This window comes from Numenius arquata, chromosome 10 (genome assembly GCF_964106895.1).
Source record: "Numenius arquata chromosome 10, bNumArq3.hap1.1, whole genome shotgun sequence".
In the NCBI taxonomy this organism is placed as follows: Eukaryota; Metazoa; Chordata; class Aves; order Charadriiformes; family Scolopacidae; genus Numenius; species Numenius arquata.
The window spans coordinates 23,344,676-23,367,958 of NC_133585.1; the positions used below are offsets into that span (position 1 = coordinate 23,344,676).

At 52.6% G+C, this 23,283-nt stretch overlaps 2 protein-coding genes across 2 annotated transcripts; both read right to left on the reverse strand.

Moving 5' to 3' along the window:
* Window positions 1–8,607: 8,607 nt before the first annotated feature.
* Window positions 8,608–13,202, reverse strand: MEPE (matrix extracellular phosphoglycoprotein). The gene is made up of 4 exons (XM_074155172.1): window positions 13,125–13,202; window positions 11,540–11,593; window positions 10,698–10,790; window positions 8,608–10,587 (listed from the first exon to the last, which is right to left on the reverse strand). Exons 1-4 carry the CDS (start codon window positions 13,182–13,184, stop codon window positions 8,608–8,610), a joined length of 2,187 nt encoding a protein of 728 aa, XP_074011273.1. The 5' UTR covers window positions 13,185–13,202.
* A 3,022-nt stretch (window positions 13,203–16,224) lies between these two features.
* Window positions 16,225–19,873, reverse strand: IBSP (integrin binding sialoprotein). Its single transcript, XM_074155137.1, has 6 exons — window positions 19,820–19,873; window positions 19,689–19,739; window positions 19,490–19,561; window positions 19,248–19,304; window positions 17,113–17,214; window positions 16,225–16,788 (listed from the first exon to the last, which is right to left on the reverse strand). The coding sequence occupies exons 1-6, from the start codon at window positions 19,871–19,873 to the stop codon at window positions 16,225–16,227; spliced, it is 900 nt and encodes a 299-aa protein (XP_074011238.1).
* Between the last annotated feature and the right edge of the window lie 3,410 nt (window positions 19,874–23,283).

Genomic DNA, 23,283 nt, shown 5'->3' on the forward strand with positions numbered 1-23,283 from the left:
ATAAAAAACATACAGTGTAAGCTTAAACTGCAGCTTGGGGCACAAACCTTGGTGTTCACACAGTGGTCTGAATTTCTATAGCTTATCTAAAGGTGTCCCTGCTATCACTAGCATGTACAGCATACACCGTCAGCAGGACTCCACTGAAATACACTGACAACAGCAAATATTTTTATTCAATTTCTCCCAGGGCATTTTCCACACATATCAGCACCTCCTATCCTGCTCCTCTTCCATATGTAACAGGTTGAGCACAAAGTCAGGGACTAAATGAACTCAGTGGACATTGAGTAGGCATTTGTGGGCATTTTACAGGGGTAGTCCATAAACTAGGGGAATGATACCTGTGTAATATACCAAAGTATGGGAAGGGGTGTGGGTGGGAATAGTTAATGAGGAGGTATTGGATAGTGTGGGACCCGAGCATGATGTAAATGTTATGGAATAAGGGGTGGAGAATGTCATGGTATTGTCTGAGATAGAGTTAACTTTCTTACTAGCAACTGGTATAGTGCTATGTTTTGGACTTGGGATGAGAATAATTTCAATAATGCATTAATGGTTTTAGCTGTTGCTAAGTTCTCAAGGCCTTTTCTGCTCCTCACATCACTCTATCTCGAGTAGGCCAGGAGTACACAAAAAGTTGGGAGGAGACACAACTGGGACAGCTGACCCTAACTGACCCAAGGGATATTCCGTACCATATGACATCATGCTGAGCCTATAAAACTGGGGGAAGAGGAAGTAAGGCGGGGAACATTCAGAGTTACGGTGTTTTGTCTTCCCAAGTAACCACTATGCATAATGGAGCCCTGTTTTCCTGGGGATGGCTGAATATCTGCCAGCTGATGGGAAGCAGTGAATGAATTCCTTGTTCTGCTTTGCTTGTGTGCATGGCTTTTGCTTTACCTATTAAACTGTCTTTATTTCAACCTACAAGTTTTCCCTCACTCCTCTGAGTCTCTCCCCCATCCCACAGGGGTGGGTAGGGAAATGAGAGAGTGGCATGGTCCTAGTTGCCAGCTGTTTTAAAACCATGACAGTCAGAAAACCCTGTGCTGGAGCATCACCATATTTCTGCATGGGCTCTTGGGGCTGGGCCACCTACTGCCAGCCCTCCTGGCTGCCCCTATCTGCCTGCATGGGGGCAGACCGGCCCCACTTTGCTCAGGACGCAGTAGTGATCAGCACTTCACTGCCATTAGTGTATGCATTCACCTGCTCTAATAAGAAATTAACAGGAAAGAGTTAAAAGCCAGTGTGTTCCTCAGCTATGTGACTGATACTGCCTGAGCATAACCATCCTTTCCAGCCAAGTCTCTATTTCCAGCCCTAAAGATTCAACGCCCTCTTTCATTTGAGCAAGATGCTTTTTACAAATGCTGCTTTGCACTGCTAGATCTTTCACCTTCAAGAGTTAACACCCCAACTAAAAAAACATATGTATGTTTAATATATATTTCCAAAGCATGTTCTACAGCTCAGACAGAAGTCAGGTCTTTAACGCAGGAATTAGTGGCTGCAGGCATGTCGATGCAGTATGTTGTAGCCAGCAACACTAACTCCTGCGTCCATAACTTTTGGCTACAGGTAGGGTAAGGCATGCGACAGAAGTATCATAGAATGACAGGTTGGAAGGGACCTCAAGAATCATCTGGTCCAACCTTTCTTGGCAAAAGCATGGTCTAGACAAGATGGCCCAGCACCCTGTCCAGCTGAATCTTAGAAATGTCCAACACTGGGGAATCCACCACTTCCCTGGGGAGATTACTCCAATGGCTGATTGTTCTCATTGTGAGAAATTTTCCTCTTGTGTCCAATCAGAATGTCCCCTGGAGTAACTTCTACCCATTACCCCTTGTCTTTTCCATGTGACTCCTTGTAAAAAGGGAGTCTCCGTCTTCTTCATAGCCACTCTTCAAATACTGGAAGTGGTGATAAGGTCTCCCCTAAGCCTTCTTTTCCTCTGAAAAAAACCCAGTTCTCTCATCCTTTCCTCATATGGCAGGCTTCCCAGTCCTTGGATCACCTTGGTGGCCCTCCTCTGGACCAGCTTGTCCATATCTTTTTTGCATAGCAGGGACCAAAACTGAACACCATATTCCAGATGTGCCTGACAAGCACTGAGTAGAGTGGGATAATGACTTCTTTATCTCTGCCAGTGATGCTCTTGTTGATGCACCCCAGCATCCTGTTGGCTTTCTTTGCCACAGCAGCACACTGCTCACTCATGTTGAGCTTGTTGTCCAGCAGGACCCCTAGGTCCCTTTCCACAGAGCTGCTCCCCAGCCAGGTAGACCCCAGCCTGTGGCGCACTCCTGGATTATGTTTTCCCAGGTGCAAGACCTTTCATTTCTCTTTGTTGAACTTCATAAGGTTCTTGTTAGCCCACTCATCCAGACCTATCCAGGTCTTCCTGCAGGGTGGCTCTCCTTCCAAAGTGTCCACTTCCCCACTCAGTTTTGTGTCATCAGCAAACTTTGCCAGGGTACACTTGATCCCATCATCCAGATCACATATGAAGATATTAAGCAGCGTTGGAGCCAGTATTGATCCCTGGGGCACCCCACTTGGGGCACCACACTAGCTTGAAAAAGAGCTATTTACCACCACCCTCTGGGTGCAGCCTGTGGGCCAGTTCCCCACCCACTGCACAGACCGCTTGCCCTGGAGAAATCCAGGTAGACAACGTCCACCACTCTCCCCACATCAACCGAGCAGGTTACTTTGTTGTAGAAGGCGATCAGGTTTGTCAAGCATGATTTGCCCTTGGTGAATCCATGTTGACTTTTCCCAATCACGTGCTTCATTTGACTTGTGGTAGCCCCCCAGCAGGATTCATTCTGTAACCTTCCCAGGGACTGAAGTAAGACTGATGGGCCTGTAATTTCCTGGATCTTTCTTTTAAGCCCTTCTTGTAGATGGGGGTGACATTAGCCTTCTTCCAGTCTTCTGGGATGTCCCCCAAACTCCATGACTTCTCAAAGATTATGGAAAGCATCCTTGCAACAATGTCAGCCAGCCCTCTTAACACCCTTGGGCGGATAATGTATGACGGATATAAGGACGGATAATCCTATCGATTTGTAGGGGTCAAGCTCATGTAATAGATCACATACCAACTCTTCTTTCACTGGCAGTGGGTCTGTGTGTTTACATCAACCTGGATTGTTGTTCCCAAGGCCTGGGGCCCAGCAGTGCTGGTAAGGACAGAGGTGAAGAAAGCACTGAGAATGTCTGCTTTTTCAGTGTTGTTGACGACTAATTCCTCTCTTCTGTTTAACAGCCGGCCAATATTTTCCTTCTGTTTCTGCTTGTTGTTTACGTACTTAGTGAACCTTTTCTTGTAGTTTTTGACATCTCTGGCCAATTTAAATTTGAGCTGAGCTTTTTCTTTTCTAACTGCATCTCTGTAGTTTTAGGAAGAGATGCTCCTCAGCAAGGATGTGGGATCATGACGCGACCAAAACAAACTGTTTAATGTGTGATGGCTGATCCACATCATTGCTTCCCGCAGCAGCATCCCTTCGTCCCTGCCAAACAATCATTACATGCTTTTGTTAGATTTCTATATATGCTCTTTTCTGCAAATTTAAAGAGGACCTTCCCTTCCAGTAAATTACAGCTTTCTTTTGGCTTTCAGGCCAGTCTGCAGCTCATGTTTTCATACAGTCTGAGTTGCTCGCATTTGGCTTTTCCAAGGCACTGACTGTGGAGAAGGTCAAGCAGTTTAGTGGTTGAGTTGCTGGTACAAAAACAAACCTACAGATTTCTTATCTGGAACACACACCAAAACAACATGCTATAGAGAAACAGCCCAACTGGAGCCAAGTATACGTGCTATTGCATTACACACCCCTGATGTTTATTTACAAAGCAAGCCAAATAGGGCTGCCATCCCTCCAGGTTTCCTTAAACATGTACTTTTCATGCTCAGAAGTTGTCTTTGGTTCAGTTTTTTTGGTGGGAGAGGGTATAAGGTGGCTATGTGTGTAGGACGTGGACAGCAGGCTTCTCCAACACATCTACCAAGAGGCAAAACGCAGGTGTGCATGGGAGGGCTTGTCCACTGCTGCTGTGGGCTCTGAGACACCTGAGACAACAGTGGGTTTTCTGCACCTGCGCTGTGGCTTTCCTCCCAGAGAGCACACCCATCGTCCCACCCGGGGGACCTCAATTGTCACCACAGGAGAAAACACCTTTCCAGGCACTCTGCAGCTTCATGCAGCTGCCCTGCACACCACAGTCCATAACCCACGGCACTGCACTGAGCTGGGTCAGGGACCCCCCCAGAATCTACAGGACCATTTCCAAGTTTTGAACTGGACCAGTCCAAGGATTGTGAGCGCTAGTAAGGTGAGGAGAGTGGTGGCAAATGTGCCCCAAAAAGGGGAATTTCCCATAAAGGCTGGGGGACTTGATATCAGTACCTGGAGCTGCATACCAAAGTCTCTGCTAGCTTTTTACAGTTTCACAAAAGCCTGGATTTTTTTGCTCTGCACACTCATCTTATTAGGGGAAAAAACACTTCCCCCACCCTCCCCACCAAGAGATGAGATGTTTTAATTCTCAATTCAGCACAGCTGTGCAAGTGACAATGCCAGGCACATGAAAGCCCTTCACTTTATAAAAATGTATCCTCCTTTGTATCCTCCAAGAGCTGAAGCAGTTTGAATGTTAATAACTATTTTCCAAAATCCCACTGACATTCATTTACGCTATTTGTCCGTGGGCTCAAAGTCCTCTAGACCTATCGCTCCAGGGCAACAGATTCCTAATGACCTAGGTTACAGCATCATCACCACCAGATTAACAATTGGGAGGTGACTGAGGCCACGTTACAGACCTTGATGATGAGAAGAGGTGATAGTTCACCCAGTGTGCCCAAGGAGCCGAGGATGTCTGTGAGGCACCCACAGCCGCAGAAAGTCCAGCTGGCAGAGCCAAACACACACATGGCAGAGCAGCTCACTTCATAGAAGCCCTGATACAGCCACAAGGCATAAAGCCACAAAGAGTAATTACAAAAAGAACTATTTTTAAGACACATAGCAAAGGCTTAGCGAGTTTTTTTTATCATCCCTCCTTCCCTCTTTACAGCAGAGGCACTGGGGAGTCAGCCAGATTCCCAGTCCCCAGCATGCCCAGGTAAAAGCCTGCCCTAGGCAGGAGAGCTGAGGAAAGGCAGAGCAGAGCAGGCTGGCCCTCTCTGCCCAGCAAACCCAGGGAGACACAGCCCCACTCACACCCCACTGCTGGAGTTGGTACTTGCAGTGCTGCCAGTCCCAAAACAGGGAGCACAAGTCGCTGCTCCCATCCTGCTCCAGTGGCCTTGGCACCCACAGCTCCCCAGGCAGGGCTGAGGGTAGGTTTGCAAAGGAGCTGGTACTGGTGCCTAGGACAGGGAGCAGCTCACAGCCAGCTACTGCCCTCTTGGAAAAGATAAGGCGGCTTTCCCAAGGAGCTGAATACCCAAAGGCTGGGTTCAGCAAGTTTCCTTAATGAGGATGCTGCTCCACCATACATTACTGGAAAATATTTGCAGTGGTGTGCACAGCTGTGCTGTGACAATCCCCAGTTAGGGGTCACGGTGAGCCTTCCTCCCATCTGCTTGCTTGAGTCATGGGGGAGCTGACCCAGCACCCGCTTTTCCCAGTACTGCTGCACATGCTGGCCTATATGCAAAAGCAACAGTAACAGAAATCCACTTTTGCAAAATCTGAAGGGTTTCCACTGCCACGGCTGCTGCAGAAAACCCTCTGCACTTCACATGTGAGGGCTTTTAGGCTCTAGAAATCAGTGCTAGCCCACGATAGCAGATGTTTCTCTTCTAAGCATGACATTTACCTGAATAAACAATCACGCATACTCGCCTGGCCATATCCCCACAATTAGTATTTGTAAGGGAAGCTGGGTTTTTTAGGGACAATTTATTTCCACTTTCTGTACCCAGAAAGTACTCTAGTGTACGTATCACTCTTCACTTTGGTTCACTCTCTTACAGGGTGGGATGAGAAACCCTAAAGCACTTCAGCAATAGCCTCTGCTGTCCCCCCATGAGGGGGGATTTGTTGATAAATCACTGTTGGCCTTCAGTAACAAAACAAAAACAACACATGGGAACAGGAAGTAAATGCATATATATTAAAGGTCTAAATTAAAGTTTTCCCCAAAAATACACAGGTTAGAAGAGCCAAAGATCAAAGAGCCACAGAGGAACACCTCCCAGACCTCTAGCCCAGCTGTAAGCTTGCTGTGGGTGTTGTGGCACGAGGGGTGGCAGTGAGACACCCTGCCAGCTCCCACCTCACCAGCGCCCACCAGCCCAGCCTTCACTGCAAGGAAAAAACAGCTCCCCACTTTGCTCCATTACTCCAGGAAAACCCTTTCCTTGGGAAACTTCCAGTTTGTCCATTCAGTGGCCACTTGTGCTATTTGGCAAGCAAGTTTTGGAAGAGCAGAGCCAGGGACCTCAGTGGTGGTGAGGAGGGGGGTTGGGGTAAGCGTCCCAAAATACCGCATGCCCCAGAATGTAGAGCTAGAGTCACCGCACAAAAATTCCAGGTGCTTTAACAGCAGGTCTGCAAGAAGGTAGGGCTGTTTTATAAATGTATGCCATTTATACCTGAACTAGCCAGTTTTATACCTGACCTCACTGTTCAGGCAGGGTTCCCCGGAAGCTCAGGGAAGCAGAAGGGCAAGAGGGCAACAGTGCCCATCCTGGCACCAGACAGAGCCGGGCATCATTCAACAGGCAAAAAACATTCCCAGCAAAAGGCTTTTTATTCCACTAGATGGCGCCCAGGCCCTGCTTATGGATGTTGCTTAATGGTGTGGACAGCGATGCAGTCAGGATGGATGGAATTAGCTGGCACCACCACATCGGGGTCCCCATAGGGCTGCAAACCTGCCAGTCCCAGCCCTGCGAGCAGTGAGACCCCCAAACCACCCCCTTCATTTGCCAGGCAATGGCATACACCGAGCCTGAGCTCCCTGGACCATCATCGTGGTCTATCAGACTTGAGGTGTGACATGCAGTGGCAATTTGGGGGGCAAGTCGCCCAGCCGAGGCTACCAGCAGCCCTGCAGCCCCTTTCTTTCTGAGCTGGGTGGGCCGGCACAGAAGGTCCCTGAGCATTTGGGGGTCTTGTGGATGCTGCCCCATGCCTGGGAAGCTGCAAGCAACCCCCTACCCCAGGCTGCTTAAACCTCCATGTCTCTGCAGCACTGGCACTAGGCTGCCTGGCGCATCTCCCTTGGGGGTGTAGCGGACACATGCAAGTTTTGATCCTTTCTGCTGGAGAGCACAAGCTCTAGCAAGGCAGAGCCCCAACAGCTAGTGCTACTGATAGCACCAGTGAGATACGCAGCGTTATCCTTGTCCTGGTGGTCCCAGCATCAATCACTGATGCACGCTCCCTAACAACTAAGTCTATGGCCCAAAGCGGGACCTGCCCCTTCCCCGCCTGCAGCCGCTGAGAAGGCAGGGGAGCAAGTGCTCTGCGGGTACGTTGCCAACATTGCAGCTGCTCTCACCCCCTCTCCCTGAATGGGCTCAGTGCTGGCGGGGCGTCCCCTCCTGGCATGCTGAGAGCGGCACCTCTCCCCATGAGGTTCCATGCCACTCCCTCTGTGCTGTTTGCTCGGGTGCGTTGCCAAGCACTCCCATTTTAGCAGCTTCTCAGACAGAAAAAGCAACCTACAATTGCATAAACAGTGATTAACTTTGGGCACCACTGGTGGCACGGCTCCAGTGTGTCGAAGCCCAGCCTGGCTCACGTGCAGGAGCTAGCACTTTGAATGGTGGCAGCATGGCCAGAGTGTTATGGTGCTGCTGGAAGGGCAGTGGGACCAGCAAGTGCCCCGGCAGTGTGCTTGAGGGTGTGATGGGGATTATTCACCATGGGAGATGGACAAGCTAAGGGGGTAGATGCTCTGTGGGGCTCCCCAGCAAAGAGAAACTGCCCAGGGAGGCAGGTGGCCGTGGGCAGGAGCCGGTGGGGTTTGATACCCCAAGGGAGGGATGTGTGGAGCTGGTTGCCCAAATTGCAACCCCAGAGGTGATGGCTGGGCCAGGGATGCACTGGGGCCAGAAATCCCTGGTGCCCGGGAACCAGGCCCCCCAGCATGCTGCTTTATGGCAAAGCAGCTCCCTGAAGTCCAGCTGCAAACACCAAAATCAGCAGAGCCTTAAGTACAGAAATGCCTTTATTTCTCCATTAGGCTTGAAGTGAAACCGTGAGAACAGAGGCTTTTTCTCACCATTATTTACTCGCTTTGCATCAGTGCACGAACAGCGCTACCCTATGCAGTGTAGCACAATTGCTGTTACATGGCTGTCTAGCACAGCAAACTCATGTAACACTGTCGCAGTGCTGGATGCAGCCCCCTCCCCCCCCCCCCCCCCCCCAAATTAACAGCAGGATTGTGTGAACCAGTGATTTTTGGCTTCTGGGCTGTGAAGCACCACACAACCACCACCAAAGTGCAGGGTCCCTTTCACCCAGGCAGGAGCAGTGTCCGCAGCAGGGATGCTGGTGGGGGCACAACATGCGGGACCCCCCAACTCCACTGCTGGAGCCCACCGGGGCGGATACTGGCAGCCCTTCAGAGGGTCCCCCGGCTCCAGCGGCCGTGGGAGTGCCCTGGGGCACCCCATCCTGAGTGCTGCAGTCCCATCTGTCGGCTGTCGCTGCGGCTGCCCCGCTCCCCCTCAGAGGACTGGCTGCTGTCAGCACTCCCGAGGCCAATGTAGGGGCCACGAGGGCCGCCTGCTGCCCCACCGAGGGTGTAAAAGGACCGCTCGCGGACATGGAGCTCATTGGCACGCTTCACCTGGTCCAGCTGCCTGCTGTGGCCCAGCGCTGCAAACGTCCCTGGCACCCCAGCCCCCAGCCTCCTGCCATGGCGCCCAGGGAGGTGGCCATCCTCGGCCCCCGCTACCACCACCCCGGTCTTGCCACTTCGTCCCCGCTGCCGGCCTTCGCCCACTGCCACGCTGGCCCCAGTTTGCCCTGCCTGTGGAGGGGGGCTGCCCCCTGCTTCGGTGCCATGCGGTCTGCCCACAGTATCACCGGCACGGCCACCAGCACTTGCCCGGGCTCCACTTGGTGCCTGGCTGCCAGCCTTCCTGTGTGGGGACGGCACTTTGTCCATCCTGGGTGTCTTCTCCTGCCCTGCTCCCCCCTGCTGGACCCTTGCCCTGGCCCCAGGCTGTCCCTCCCTGTGGGGCTGGGGGGTGGCTGGTCCCACTTCCCCGCTCCCCTCTCCCCGCCCCCTGGCACTTTCACTTGCCTTGCGGCCGCCAGCCATGCCCAAGGTAGTGGTGCAGTCCCCCTTGCTCACCCCGGGGGATGCTATGGTGGTGCCTAGGCGGATGCTCGCCCCCTTGGCTGGGACAGTGGCAGTGGCCTCCTTGTCACCCCCCTGGTGGGGGGTGGTGACAGCCATGTGGCCCAGCCTCCCCTCGAACTTCTGTGCCTCACCTTTTGCCTCATCATCACCATTCTCATGCATGCCAGCCTCCATGGGGATGGTAATGTCACTACCAGTGACCCTCCAGGGGCTGGGGGCCACTGGTCCTTCTCCATCCCCAATGATGGTGGCACCATCCTCATCATCTCCTGTGGGATGGCCATCCCTGGGGCTGGTGGTGGTGCTGTCCCTGTGGGTTGGGGTGGCTGCAGTGGCCAGTACTTCAGGCTGCCTCTGAGCAGGGATGCCATCACCATCATCATTGCTATTGTGTGTCGCAGTAATGCCCAGCCTGGGCAGGGGGCTGCTGGTTCCTGCAGTGGAGATGCCATCATCATCGCTGCCAATAGTGGCACCAGCCTGGGTGTTTTCTTGCTCCCCAACGTGGATGTTGGCCCTCCCAATGAAGATGTTGACCTTGTCATCCTTGTCTGGAGAGATCTGGGTGAAGCTGGTGACCCCCACTGTGCTGCCTGCCTTCCCGCGGGTGACGGTGAAACTGCCCGAGTCAGGGATGTAAGCGTATTCATCCACACCTTTGGCATCAACTTGGACATCCTCCATCTTTTCAGTGACAGAGGTGAGAGCAGCGTCTCCTGTCTCTGTGCCCTGTACGACAACCTCCTGCCCATGGCCAGGAATGGTGGCCTTGCCACTACCCTCATCCCCAGCCCCTCCAGTAGTGGGAGCCCTCTGCCTCCCAGCTGTCATGGCCCCCTCCACTGGAAACCCCCTGGGAACACCATCGTCCCTGTCCTCACTCCTGACGTCAGACCTGTTCCCCTCCATGGCCTCACCAGGGCTCTGGGGGAGAATGGAAACACCGCTGTTGACTTCAATCACCAAGTCCAGGTCACCACTGCCCTCTGAGCTGGCTGGGGTGGGACCTGCAATGCTGATGCCACTGCGCACTTGCGTGCTGGTGCCTGAGCGAGGACTGTGAGCATCCCCACCAACACCTGGGGTGCTGTGGTTTTCGGGCTTGAGGCCAATCCCATTCTCCATTGCATCAGTGCTGTCATTGTCACCTTGCTCTGGGGCCGCCTCATCATCCGTCTTGTCCTTGCTCAGCTGGTGGCTGGGGACGACGCTCTGGCTGTCAGCCTCTTCCTTCTGTGCAGTACACACAAGAGAGAGGTCAGGGTCAGCCCTCGCACCTGCCGTCTGCGAGGGGCACCGCAGCCAAGCCAGGGTCCTGCCATGCTGCCTGACCACCTCCTCACCTTTATCTGCGTCTGGTTCCTCCGTGTTGAAAATGAGTACACGTATTTGAAAACGTAGAAGCCATGCTTGGCGTTGCAGCCTTTCAGCAGTATCTGGTTGGGAAGGAAATAAACAAACCCCATAATTTTCTTATTAAATGTGATAGCAGGAGCTTCCCTTGCTGTGCTTGGCACCATAGCAGGGTCCCACCAGCACACTGGGGCCCCAGTGCAGGCAGTAGCTCCCACCACCTCGTGACCACCTGGGCAGGATGCGTGTGCTCGCCTCCTGGGCTCTGGGGTTTGGTTTCTCCCTTGGGCTCATTTTTTGCCTTTGCTTGCTTTCGGGAACTGTAGGGTTTGGGGCTTTTTCGCGAGGTAGCTTATGACTTGAATAAACAACCTGGTTCATGGTCCCATCAGACATGAGTGACAGGACAGATGGCGACTGCAGCCCTGGAAGGACAGCAGCTGGTTTCCAATAGGCAAAACCAGGCATTTTCTTCTACATGACTCATCTGAATTTTGCTACTGATGCATTTTACACCAATACACTTTGAAAAAAAACCCTGTAGCAGCTGGGCCTGGGACTTTTACAACCTCCCCTGTAGGTACACCAAGCATCTGTGCTTCTGGGCTGGGCAGGGGCAGAGGAGCAGCTGGTGGGGGGAGGCCCTTCCCTCACCTGAGCACATCACACCTTTCCCCTCCACTGCTCTTTGTAAGGGCTGCTCGAATGTGAGGGGACCACCAGTCTCTTTTTCTGTGGCTCACTGGGGCTGCCCTCCAAAAGTGGCTTTTTCTCCCTGCGTCCTGGTGCAGGGCACCTCATGGGGTCTGGGTGGGATGGGGTGGAGACTTACCCGGTGCTGTCCCACACAGTTCCCAGCAGCTCTCCCAGGCAGCGGCGGTGGCACCTGCAGACAGCAAAACACAAGGAAGAGCTGAGATATCAAACACTGCCCTAGCATCCAGGTGGCTGCCAATACCTACTGCTGCCTGCCTGCCCTGCCCAGTGTGATGAGCACACCACAGTGTCCAGGGAAGGGTGGGAAAACAGTGCCTGACGCAGTTCAAATTCCTGGGCACTACCTCGGGTGCTGGCTTAAAGTCAGCAATAGTAGAAAAGGTCAAAAACCCATTTCCAGGGTTTGAAAAGCATTGCAAATTCTGCTGCAGCATGCTTGCATTGCATGCTACTTTTGATAGGATATTGTTGGTCTGCAAATATCCTTTTACTGGATTCTGCTGCAGAGTATTTTTATTGCAGACCAGTTTTAATACATGGCACCGCTGCTCATCCCACAATGCTGGGATCTGACTGCAATGGGAGCCTGGAGCTGGTGGTGATTCACAGGGTTTACTGGGCAACTAAGCAGCAATGCCATTGCCCTTACAGCCAGGTTTCTGTACATGCTTACAAGCTTCTGGCTTCCCCTGATTATCCTGGCATCTTTTGGGATATATGGGCCAGTGCATTCCTCAGGGATGGGGGATCTGGAGGTGGGAGCATATTGTGAGGGAATACCAAGCCATTCCCTACATGCCTGAGGGGAGTTGTCTCCATGGAGAGGAGCCGCCTCTGGTCTCAACAAAATCAGAGGTGCCCCAAGCTAACTGAAAGGGGTAGAAATGTGCCTTAAAGCATTAAATATCCCCAGGTTATTCCATTTTTCGTGAACAATGTCAAAGGCTGGATTACAGCCCTGGTTATGCAGCAGCAGAGTATTAACCAGCTCTTCTGTGCCCCTATCTGAAAAGCAAATCTGTACTGATTTATTGCCTTCCCACATGCTGCCCTGTGACAGACCCGGTTGTGCAAGCTTGCCCTAGGGGCTAAAGGACACACGGCTGGGGATCAACCCTCGTGAGAGACGTGGCTTTCCTCCTCCTTACCCTGCTGGAAAAGCAAGATTTTTCTAGGAGCAGATTTTCACTCTAGCTGTGTAGGGCAACAGTTATGCAGGAAAAAAATTGCTGCTATTACATTTATCTTAGTTTACTGTTTGTTTCAGTGTTATCTGTCCAAATTTCACATTAGGAGAGATGGAATATGATCGCAGGCACCCCTCCGACCCTGTTACCCACATGGGTAAGGTGAGCATCCTCCCCACACCTCCCTTCCTGTGGCTCCACTTGGGCTGTTCCCATGCCATAAGTAGATCCCAAATCTGCAGAAATCCAGGGGAAGAATTACAATGACCCAGACAGCACCTTGCACAATTCCCTAACTGCTAAATTAAAGGGCCATGCACAGGCATCTCAGTGCTAATATATATTTTTCTTGCTGGATTCACCTCTGCAGCAGCACCTCAAAACTCACCCATCCCACCCCTCCAAGCCCCACTGGTGCTACATCCAAGTACAGCTCATGTTTATCTGGTGCTGAAAGTGTGCTGGAACGCACTTTTGGTGGCATATTGGGAAGCCAGGGAGAGCCATACTCACGGGTGTCGAGAGGGCTGTGCTGAGCAGGCACAGGGACAGGCACACAAGGGCTGTTTGCATCTTGGGCAGCTCCTGGGGGCACAAAGCGAAGCATCACTGGAGTTTGTCTTCCTGGGACTTGCAGTCCCCAACAATCCTAGTCAGCAGTGACCCAAAAGTTCCTGCTGTCCCAAAGCCCCCATGGCAGTGGAGTTATCCAGTGACACCCCCCCCCGCCCCCAGCTTTCGTCAGCCTTTGTGGTGGCCCTTGCTCTGCCTCTCTGCACTCCCTACAGCAAAGGCAATGCTCTTGCCATGTTCATACGGCAGCGAGGCAAGGACAGTCAGCAGCACCACGTGGGTGTTCTGACACCAGGCTTTAAAGTTTCTTAACTCACTCTATCAAAGTAGCTTGGGTGGATATTTGCAATAAATGACCACCAAAACTGCTGCAGGCTAAGCCATACAGTCATAAGTTTGAATTAAGAAACTCGCACGCTGTTTTCAACAGCACTGATAAATGGCAGGAGACAAAAGCTCTGTTGGCTAACAATTCCCATTTCACCCATCCACCCTGGCTTGGACTCGTGGGTTCTGCCCGGAGACTATTTTTAGCCATGCAAGTGTTGCTACAGAAATCCTCAGAAGGAAAGTCATGCACAAGGATCAGCATTACAAAGCTCAAGAGAGCACGATGTGGAGATGCACACAGCTCAGGCTTGGGCTGTCTCCCCATCCCCACCGCAGCTTGCCCAGAGTGAAAGCAGGAGATGCCCTGCTCAGGGAAGGCAGAGCAGAAGAGCTAGGGAGAGACAGGGAAGGCAAGCTAGGTAAGACTACCTTTCACCGTCAGAGGCAGATCCCAGCGGCAAACGGTGGAGGCTGTGCCCACTTTGCTGAAATTTAAAGTTGGCCCTGGCCAGGCGGAGCCAATCAGCTCCTGCCCAGGGACATTTGTCAGGGCTGGCAGCACAGATAACCAGGGGGAGTAATTTCCAGCTAAAAATGTGTTTGTGGTGGAAGACAGCTATCAAATGTTCCACCTGGCTGGATAAACAGAAAGCACTGTTTATAAATATCTGTTCTGAAGGCAAAATTGCTTGATGATTAGTGCAGATCTTAGTGTGGCACACATCCAGCCAGGTTATTGATAAGGAGGGGTGTAGCAGGTTGTAGCATGTTCACAGTGACTGACATGGGAAAGCCAGCAGGGCTGCAGAAAGGGAAGGATAACACACTGAGCCCGGCCTGGTTGTGGCAATGACCAGCACCATGGGGCAGCGCTGGCCAAGCTGAGAGATGCCACCATGACATAGCCTCTGACCTTTGCTTTTTGGTTTTCAACCTCAACCCCCTGAGCTAAGCCCAATACAAGTGCAAAATAGGAGATTGGTTAGAAAAAAAAAAAGATTATTTTCATGCACTGCTTGCATAGGTTCTTTCAAGCCCACCTTTGCTGTGGGAAGGTGTGATGAGGATGTGCACAATTCACCTACTGTCCTCCTGCCCCGCTCTAGCTTTGGTGGTATTGCTGGTCCCCCCTGCAGGTAGCCCAGCCGCTCACTGCACTGATGGTGACAACAGCTCCCATCCCACCCTGACGCAAACCCTGGGAGCGGGCAACACCAACACATTAACACCAGAAATGATTAAACCATCAGCATCCAGCCTCAGGCAGGAGCAAATCTTGGAGCCAGGAGGAAACTTGTCCCTTGCCAGGGAGACACTCAGGTGTTGCCCCACAGGTAGTGGAGCAGCCAGCCAGTGCGCTTTGGCTCAGGGAGGCAGAGCTTTGGCTGGGTGCCTGGGGGGGCTGACGCACATGGGACCAGGCTTGGTGCCCCATGGGAGCAGAACCTGGCCTCGGCAGCGCCAGGGCCCTTTGTACATGCTGGTTCCCTGACGTCTTTGGGCACCCCCTGGGGATGCGGCTCTCACGTCTTCCCTGCCAGCTGCGAGTATGCGCAGGGCTCCCCAGTGTTGCTGTAGGGATTTGGTCCTGGGGGTGCCCACCCTGCAGGCAGTACCGCCTGCCATCCCAGCAGCTGCAGCCTGGCTTTGGCACACAGAGAGGGTTTCGTACAAGTGGCCAGCAGCTTGCTGCTGTGAGAATAGAAACTCATTTTGCAGTTGGATCTATATGGAGAGCTGAACACAGGTTTCCTTTCCAGGAGTGCGAGGGCAGCACGGTACCTGCCATAAGCCGTGCGTGAGGGCCATCAGTTTTACTAAATGGGGGCACCTGCCTGGAGCCCAGCGGGATTTGATCCTTCCCAATCCCTGGTGCTGATTCCCAGTTGGCCAATGCCAGACTTCCATGGCGAAGTGACTCTGGGCAGGGATCCTGGGCATCTCTATCCCTCATCCCTGATGCAGGAGTCAAGTGGATGCACTGCTGTCACTGTGACAGCCCTACCTTGCCCTGGGGACAAGGCTATGTCTGAAATGCATGTCCAAGGTGCCCATCTCGGTGGGACCCACATGCCTGGTGCAGGCATGCAGAAGCAAAGCTCTCATTACAGGAGTGTGTACCTACAGCTAATGATGCATGGGAAGAGAAATTAATGTCTTTACCTTTATTAATATTGCCTGTTGTGTGGTCAGGCCATGGTAGACATGCTGCCAAGGAGTGGAAGATGCGGTAAAGTTAGCACCACCCGCATTGGCAAATTCACGTCAGCTCTAGATAAGGTGTAGCAGTAATCCCACAGCAGCGACCCTAAAAGTGCTCTTACATTTTTCAGAGGGGGCTCTATAGAGGCTTTCCTGGTTTAGCCTTTCTGTTCCTCCCTCCTTTTGTGTGCATCTGAGCTGGAACAAAGAGATAACGTTGAGCAGCATGAGCACCTGTAGCCCCTCAGCCCACTGAGCACTGTGTCGCCCTGCTGACCCCAGCAAATTCGTCGGCAAACCCTTCGTCACCAACAAGCTCAGTTCGGTTGCTTTATTTCATTTCGCTTTGTGAGATATAAAAAAAAAAAGCCCAGGATGGAGCCAGTGCACACCACAAGTGGCCTGGTGTCCCCTCTGGCACACGGTGGCTGCAGTGAGCCTTCGGATACACATTCCTGAGCGGGATGGGGCAGGTCGGGGGCAGCACCGGGGCCATCCCACCACCTGCTCACTGGTTGTAGTAGTAATCCTGGCCATACACATCATAGCCGTGCCCCTTGTAGTAGCCATACTCATCCTCGTAGGCCCTGTAGCTGTCCCCGCGGGCATAATCATCCTGCTCCCCATAGCTGCCATCGGTGGTGCCCTCATCCCCTGGGCCATGGCCCCTGGCTGTCACCTCATATTCCCACTGCTCCCCAGCTGTGGTGGTATCTGTGGGTCCCATATCTCCCATAGTGGTCGCCTGGGACAGCCCCTCGTTGCCAGTGGTACTGGCGATGGTGGTGGCTTCAGTTTCCTCCTCCTCCTCCTCCTCCTCTTCTTCTTCTTCATCCTCTTCCTCCTCCTCCTCAGCTGTGCCTGTGCTCTCCTCAGCCACTGCAGTGCCATTGCCATGAGGCCCATCTGCCCCCTCAGTGGCGTTGGTGCTTGTGCCGTTGACACCATTCTCAGTCTCAGCTACCTCTTCTTCCTCCTCCTCATTTTCCTCACTGTCTTCATTTTCAGAGTCACTTCCTTTGCCGGCAACACTGTTCCTACCCCCCTTTGGGGGCCCTTGGCAGCCTTTGCCCTGGTGGGGAGGGAAAATAATACAGCATTAGTTGGGCATCAGGACATCACAGCTTTTCAGTGCCACATGGCATGGGGCAGGAATGGGCACAGCTGAGCATCCTCCCTCGCCCCCGCCATACATAGCAAGGCTGCCTTTTTGGGGTGCCCCTTCTGACCCTCCCATCAGGTTAATGCCCAGAGCTTTGCCCAGCTGTGGGCATCTTCCACAGCAGATCCCCATGCAGAAACGGGGTGCAGGGCATCCCATGAGTGCAAACAAGCATGCAGTGAACATATCCCTCCCCCCACCATGGGTGCTCCCCTCCAGCCCCCTAAAGCACACCTGCTGGGGAAATGTGACATCTTCTCCCAGCCTGCCCTGGCTGTCCCCAGGGGCCGCTCTGGCAGGGTGGCCAGCTGCCTCGATGCCAGCATGGGATGGCTCCTGCAGGGACAGAGGGAGGACGGGGCAAGTGGTCAGCAGCCGGAGCGGAGCACAGCCCTCCCAGAGTGACTGGGGCACGCAGCATCCCCTCGTGCATTTGGGCACTGCTCTGAGTTTCCTGCTTTCCCACGGGTCTCACCCCAGGCTGAAATTGAGAAGCTGCAGCAGGGCAGCCCAAGCTGTGCAATTAAGTGGTGGTGGCTGGAGTTGGGTGTTCCCATTCTGGCTGCACATTTTGCTTTACGAATTATCTAAAAGTTTGCTTTTGAAGTTACCTCTCCCAGTTCCCAGGAAACAAAGAAAGCCATGGGCACGCTACATGTGGACACACTACACACCAGGTGTAGATAGCTGGCAAGAGTGTGATGACTCAAAGCCAGGCATGAGCCTGAATCCCACCAGCAATAAGTCATCAGCGCCACTCAGCCCTGGAGACCATGCAGCAGAGCAGGTCTCTTGGGGTGCATGGCAGTCCACAGTGCTAAAAAGGGGAATGAATAACCCAAATGCAAGCAGAACCTGGAGCAACCCACTGAGGAACTGGTGGGGCAGCTCACCCTCTTCCCAGCCTGAGAGGAGGAGCACCTGGCAAATGAACTCAGCTGTGGTGGTGAGATGCAGGGTCACTGCCATCCCTGCCCATGGCAATCCTCACTGCTCATATGCCAAGACTAAGGATGCTCACCCTGGTGTTTTGGGCCAACTCAGACACTTAAAATATAGGTGCATCTGATGCCAGAGAAAACCCAGGCTGTTTTCCTCTCCACTAGAGGAGCCACCAAATTGCACAGTGCAGCTGTCTGTGCCAATGGAAGCGATGCCCCTCATCTAGCAGCTGATATAATGATGCTCTTTACACACCTATAACTGACCTTGGGGCCTTTCATCATGATTTATCTTGCTGACCAGCCCGTGCCAGTGAAAGCATACAGCATCCCTGCCTAGGCATGGCCACTGCTCTGGTGCCCTTAAAAGGAAAGGGACGAACAGCAGCTGCATTCCTGCTTATCACTTAATTTTTTCCTCAGGAATGAAATTTCCCCTTTGGCTGTCCCATGCCACTACTCAAAGTTGTCCCTAGTGATTTTAGTGGTAGAAAGGAGGAACAGCCAAAATGGGGCAAATTGCAGGGATGTGCCAGGGCTGGCAGAGGCGCCTGGGGGAGAGGGGCCACCACGTGCTGCACCCCAGCCCCAGGCAGGCCTCCAAAGGAGATTTTAAGATGCCCAGGCTTACACTCCTGTTAAAAAGACCCCTGAAATTAGCATTCAAATCGTTAAATTAAAAATAAATAAATAAATATGTGATTAGACTTGACACATAGGTTTCCAAGCATGCCTGATCCCTGTCTCAAAGCACCTGTTTGCCTGAGACCACTGGATTATTTTTGAGGATCTGCAGCCCAGCGAAGGACAAGGGACCTTTGTAATCCCTGGCTTTTAATTTTAGACCTGGGTGACTCTTGCAAATGCAGTGGTGCCCAAGCTTATATTGATGCAGCAGACAGGAGCAGTGTTACCGGCTGGGCTTGCATTTCCCAATATAGCACCAATCTGCATCCCTCAACATGCACACATGCACAGTATAATTGTATTTTCCACAGCAATTTTATCAGCTCTATGGGGACAATGCACCCTGAAAGGGGAAAGTAAGAGGAGTTTCTAACAGTGCTTTTTGCCTTGTGGGTGAGCTTCCCTGCTTCTGCCCTTTGGCCCATCCTGCTCCTTTCTGAGCCGCTGAAAACGGCTCAGAACCCAGAAAGTTTGTCTCAGCATTATTTGGTGCATTCCCCACCCACCCTCTTTAAAAAAAAAAAAAAAAAAAAAAGAAAAAAAGAAAAGAAAAGAAAAGAAAAAGGAACAAATATGCAAAAAATAATAAAATAAAGCCCAGAGTAGAAAATCCAGTCGCATCCAGAGTGCAAGGCTGTGGGCAGTCAGCAGCCACAAATGCTGATGAGCAGAGACTACAAAACCAAAGAAACTTCCCAAATTCCCACATTTGTTTTGCAGCTGCTGGTTTGACGTACTCACCCCCCCTTCCTCCTCCTCCTCAGAGCCATCCCCCTCTTCCTCCGATGAGTCACTACCCTAAGGAGAAGGAAAACCAAGCCATAGCCATGCTGGCGAGTCTCCATTGGTGTCATGAGCACAATGGTCTCAGCCCAGCCCTGCAGGCCAGTGGCGGATAGGGCGCAGACCATGCCCCCCATTTGGGCCACTATCGCTGCATTTGGTGGGTGGTGAAGCAACAGCAGCCCCTCCGAAGCACCCACCTGGTACCGTTGCTGCGGAGGATGCACGTAGGCGTATCTGTACAGGTTATACCGATGCCTGCTCTTGAACACCTACCAGGAGAAGAAGGGGGTAAGTCCTATCAGTCTTGGGGCTCAGGTACAGGACTGATCAAAATGTCCTTGTCCTCAAGATCAGCGCCACGTGGGGCTGGACATGCAGGGTCAGGGGAGACCCTACCGCATTTTCTTCTGAGTCGTCCGACTTGGCTCGCTGCAGCCAGCTCTTGACCTGGGGGAAAGGCTGGGTTGGCACGTGCCCCACAGCAGCCCCAGCAAGGCCGGGAGGTCCCCCCACTGCCTAGCACTCACCGAGAAGGTGCACGCCATCCCCACGAGGCAGGCGAAGACCAGGGCAGTCCTCATGGCTGCTTACTCTAGGAGAGCAGAACATGGCGAGGGCTTGCTTTTCAGCTAGAATGCATTGTAACTACCCGAAACCATACAAGTGTTTGCGTCCACAAAGGTGAGTGGGGAGAAGGCTGATATCCAGCCATCTCCTGATGGGGTCACCCAACCCCTCTGGAGACCCAAGTCCTTTTTTTTTTTTTTTTTTTTTTTTTTGACAGATCTGCCTCAATTTCCATGAACACATTTTGTTTTTGCAAGAAGCCACAAAATACCAGAAAAGTGCATTTCACCTGGTAGTGGACACATTGCTTCTGCTGAGCAGGACTACTTGCTCCTGCTCCCCCATCGCTTGTGAGTGAGTGGGGAAAAACAACCCCAGCCAGAGATGCAGTAGAAGCTGCTGGCGGGAGCGCTGCCCACTGTGGCTGCCCTCCCACAGCCCTGCAACCTGCTCAGGCTCTGCACAGGGAGCAATCAATGCCCCTGGGGATTACACCACAGAGAGTTTAACCTCATTGAAGAAGAATAAATTAGCAGACAAATAAATGAATATAATCGGCTTCTACAGTCAGCCATCGACAAAAATAGCAGTGGCAAGGCACCAATGCCAGGAGCCCCCTGTAGGCATATCCAGGTAGGGAGGCTTGGCTCTGGGCAGGTCCAAGCTTCACCCACTAAGCATCAAAACCCAGCCTACCCTCCTCCATGCCAGCCCCAGCAAAGAGCATGCCTGACCCTTCCCACAGCACCCCAGCCTCCCTGCAGGGAGGATGCTCCTGGCATCCCCCCGGGGCTCAGTCAGGCCTGCTAACCTTCCTTTTTCCTACCCTTCCTCCAGCTAAACCCACCATCTGCTGTGCTGAGGTTTGGGGGGAGTTGTTGTTATATTTATCTGCACTTGAAGTTTCCCCATCTTTGCTTCACTCAGGCTAGAAAACTGACCACATGCTAGCTTCCCTGGCCATGCAGCATGGCTCTGGACGCTCATCCCTTCCACTCCAGTGCTTCATGAAGCTATAGATCCAAGAAAGGGCTAAAAGCAGCATCCAGGCCCCCCAGCAAGCTGAGCCCTCCCCACCCCCCTGCAAAAAGCAGACAGCAATGCACAACTGGGCTAGGAAAAGCAGCAGCAAGCTTACCCCACCACAGCACTGATGGCTACCCGCGGAGTCGCCCGGCACAGATTTTCTCCTGCTGCTGCCCTGCCAGGATATAAGGTCTTTTTTTGCGCCCCCCCCCCCCCAGCCTCAAGCCAGTCACCGCCCTGCCCAGAGTGACGCCAGCTGGCTGGCGCATGCCAGAAAACCCCCAAACTTCAACACTGGCAGATTTGGTACACAAACATAGCACCCCGCGCCACTGCCAAACCCGGGGAGGTTTGCACCACACCACTTAATTGAGGGTCTGGCCTCAGAGGAACGACTTGGAGGCTGGAGGGTATAATAACACTCTGGGTTTAAATTAAAATAAATATTGGGAAATCTGTTCTTGAGGGGTGTCTACCTTCCTTTTTCGGAAATTCTGTCATTGTTTTTTCAAGAAGACAAAAAAGACCAACCTCAAAGGCCTGGCTCCACAGTCGCTCGGGCGTAGACATTAGACAAAAAAGTGTAAATCCAAACAAGTCCCTCTCCAGGCTGCCTGTAGAGGTGAAACGGGCCTTGGGAAGGGCACGGAAAGAAAAGGGGACTCAGATACAGGTGTTACCAGTCCCCCTTTGAGAGCCACTTCTGCCACAGTGATGCTACAAAACGCACACCCGCTTTGTTTCTCGTGCTCCCCAAACCACACAGACCCATGCAGCAGCCAGCCCAGTCCCTGCTCTCCAAAATCAGGTATTCCCCAGCTGAAGTCTTGCAGCTCTGTAAATGTCCCCAGCAAAGCAGAATAACTGCCTGGGGCAAAAAAATGCAAAAACCCACCCTCGTGGTCACCCAAAGCTCAGTGGGGACCTTGGTGGCACAATACAGCCGGTGGTTGGAGCTCACCTCTCATGCCCTGTGCCTGATGGCAGGGGATGGGGGCATGTGGGTGCTGCCACTGCCCCCCTGCACCCACCTCTGCAGGGACATCCTTTCTCCTTTTGCTATATTTATCATTTCCTGTTGGGATTTCAGTCACCCAGCTCTTCAGTGCACCTCTTCTCCCTCCTTCACAGATTTTTCTTGCACAGACCCCTTGCCGCTCCTGCACATGCCCAGGCTGCAGCAGCTCAGGGAAATAATTCCCCACTGAATGCAGCTTTGCTTTCCACAATGGCAAGGAGAATTGCAAATTCCACATGACGCCTTCAGCCCTACAACCCTCAGAGAGGGAACAGCGGAGCTGGAAAATGCATGCCTTCAAGCAGGTTAGCCAGTGATAAAACTATGGTTATTTAGGGGAGAAAAATCTGCTTTGCAGTGGAAGACCTGAACACTCATGCCTGCTCAAAGCCAGGGGCTACGCTTGCTGAAAGCCTCACCCACATCCAGGGGAGCCCAGTTTGAGTCTGAACATGATTGGGAAGCAAAGGATTTCCAGTTGACCAAATTCCCAGGTTAGGACCAGTAAGACAAATCTTTTGTTGTTGTTGTCATTGTAATTTTGTCCTCTTGATCATCATCACCTACATAGTTGGGACATAGGTACATAGTTGGGAGTGGCTAACTGCTGACAAAGCAGCAAGCACATCACATGCTTTTGGGGAGGAAGAGGTGGTCTGGGCACCCTGGGGGTCTGGCAGCCCTGGCAGCAAGCTGGGCCGCCTGTCTGCCCTGCAAACCCTGGGGCTGCAGGGCACAGCTGCGCCTGCCCCATGGGCTTCAAAGCCATTGTGTCACCATGAGGAACCATAATTACAAGGGAGGCCTGGAGCTGGCTGTGGTTTTCAGCTGGCGCCTTGGGCCAGGAAAACCCACACACACCCCAAAAAAAAAAAAAAAAAAAAAAAGAAAAAAGAAAAAAAAACCATGCAGTTTTCCGATGCCAACACAGCAGCCATCAGTGAGGAGAGACACCAGCATCGTGAGGGACCTGGTACCCCCCAGCCCGTGGGGCTGGGGTAGCTGGAGAGGCTGCCCTGCTGGGGGTTGATGCGGGGCATACAGGACAGAGACAGCCCTGCTTCCCTCTGCCCCACGCCGTGATGGGCTACCCTGCGCAGGAGAGTGCGCCCAGCTTTGAGCTTGAATTTTGTCAGGGTTGGGAAACAGAGAGTGCTGGTGGGAGGCGATTTTTAATGTAATTAAAGGACTGCTGCTCCAAGCTGCTTAAAAAAAGAAAACTGACTATAAAAACACATATTTCACCCAAGATGCCTAAAAAACACCAGGATAATTAATGTGTGCTGAAGTGCCTCGCACAGCCAGTACCTATGTTTAGCTCCTGGGCCAGGGAGCGGGTGCTGCCTGGGCAGGCCACTGGCAGCAGCAGCCTCACAGCAC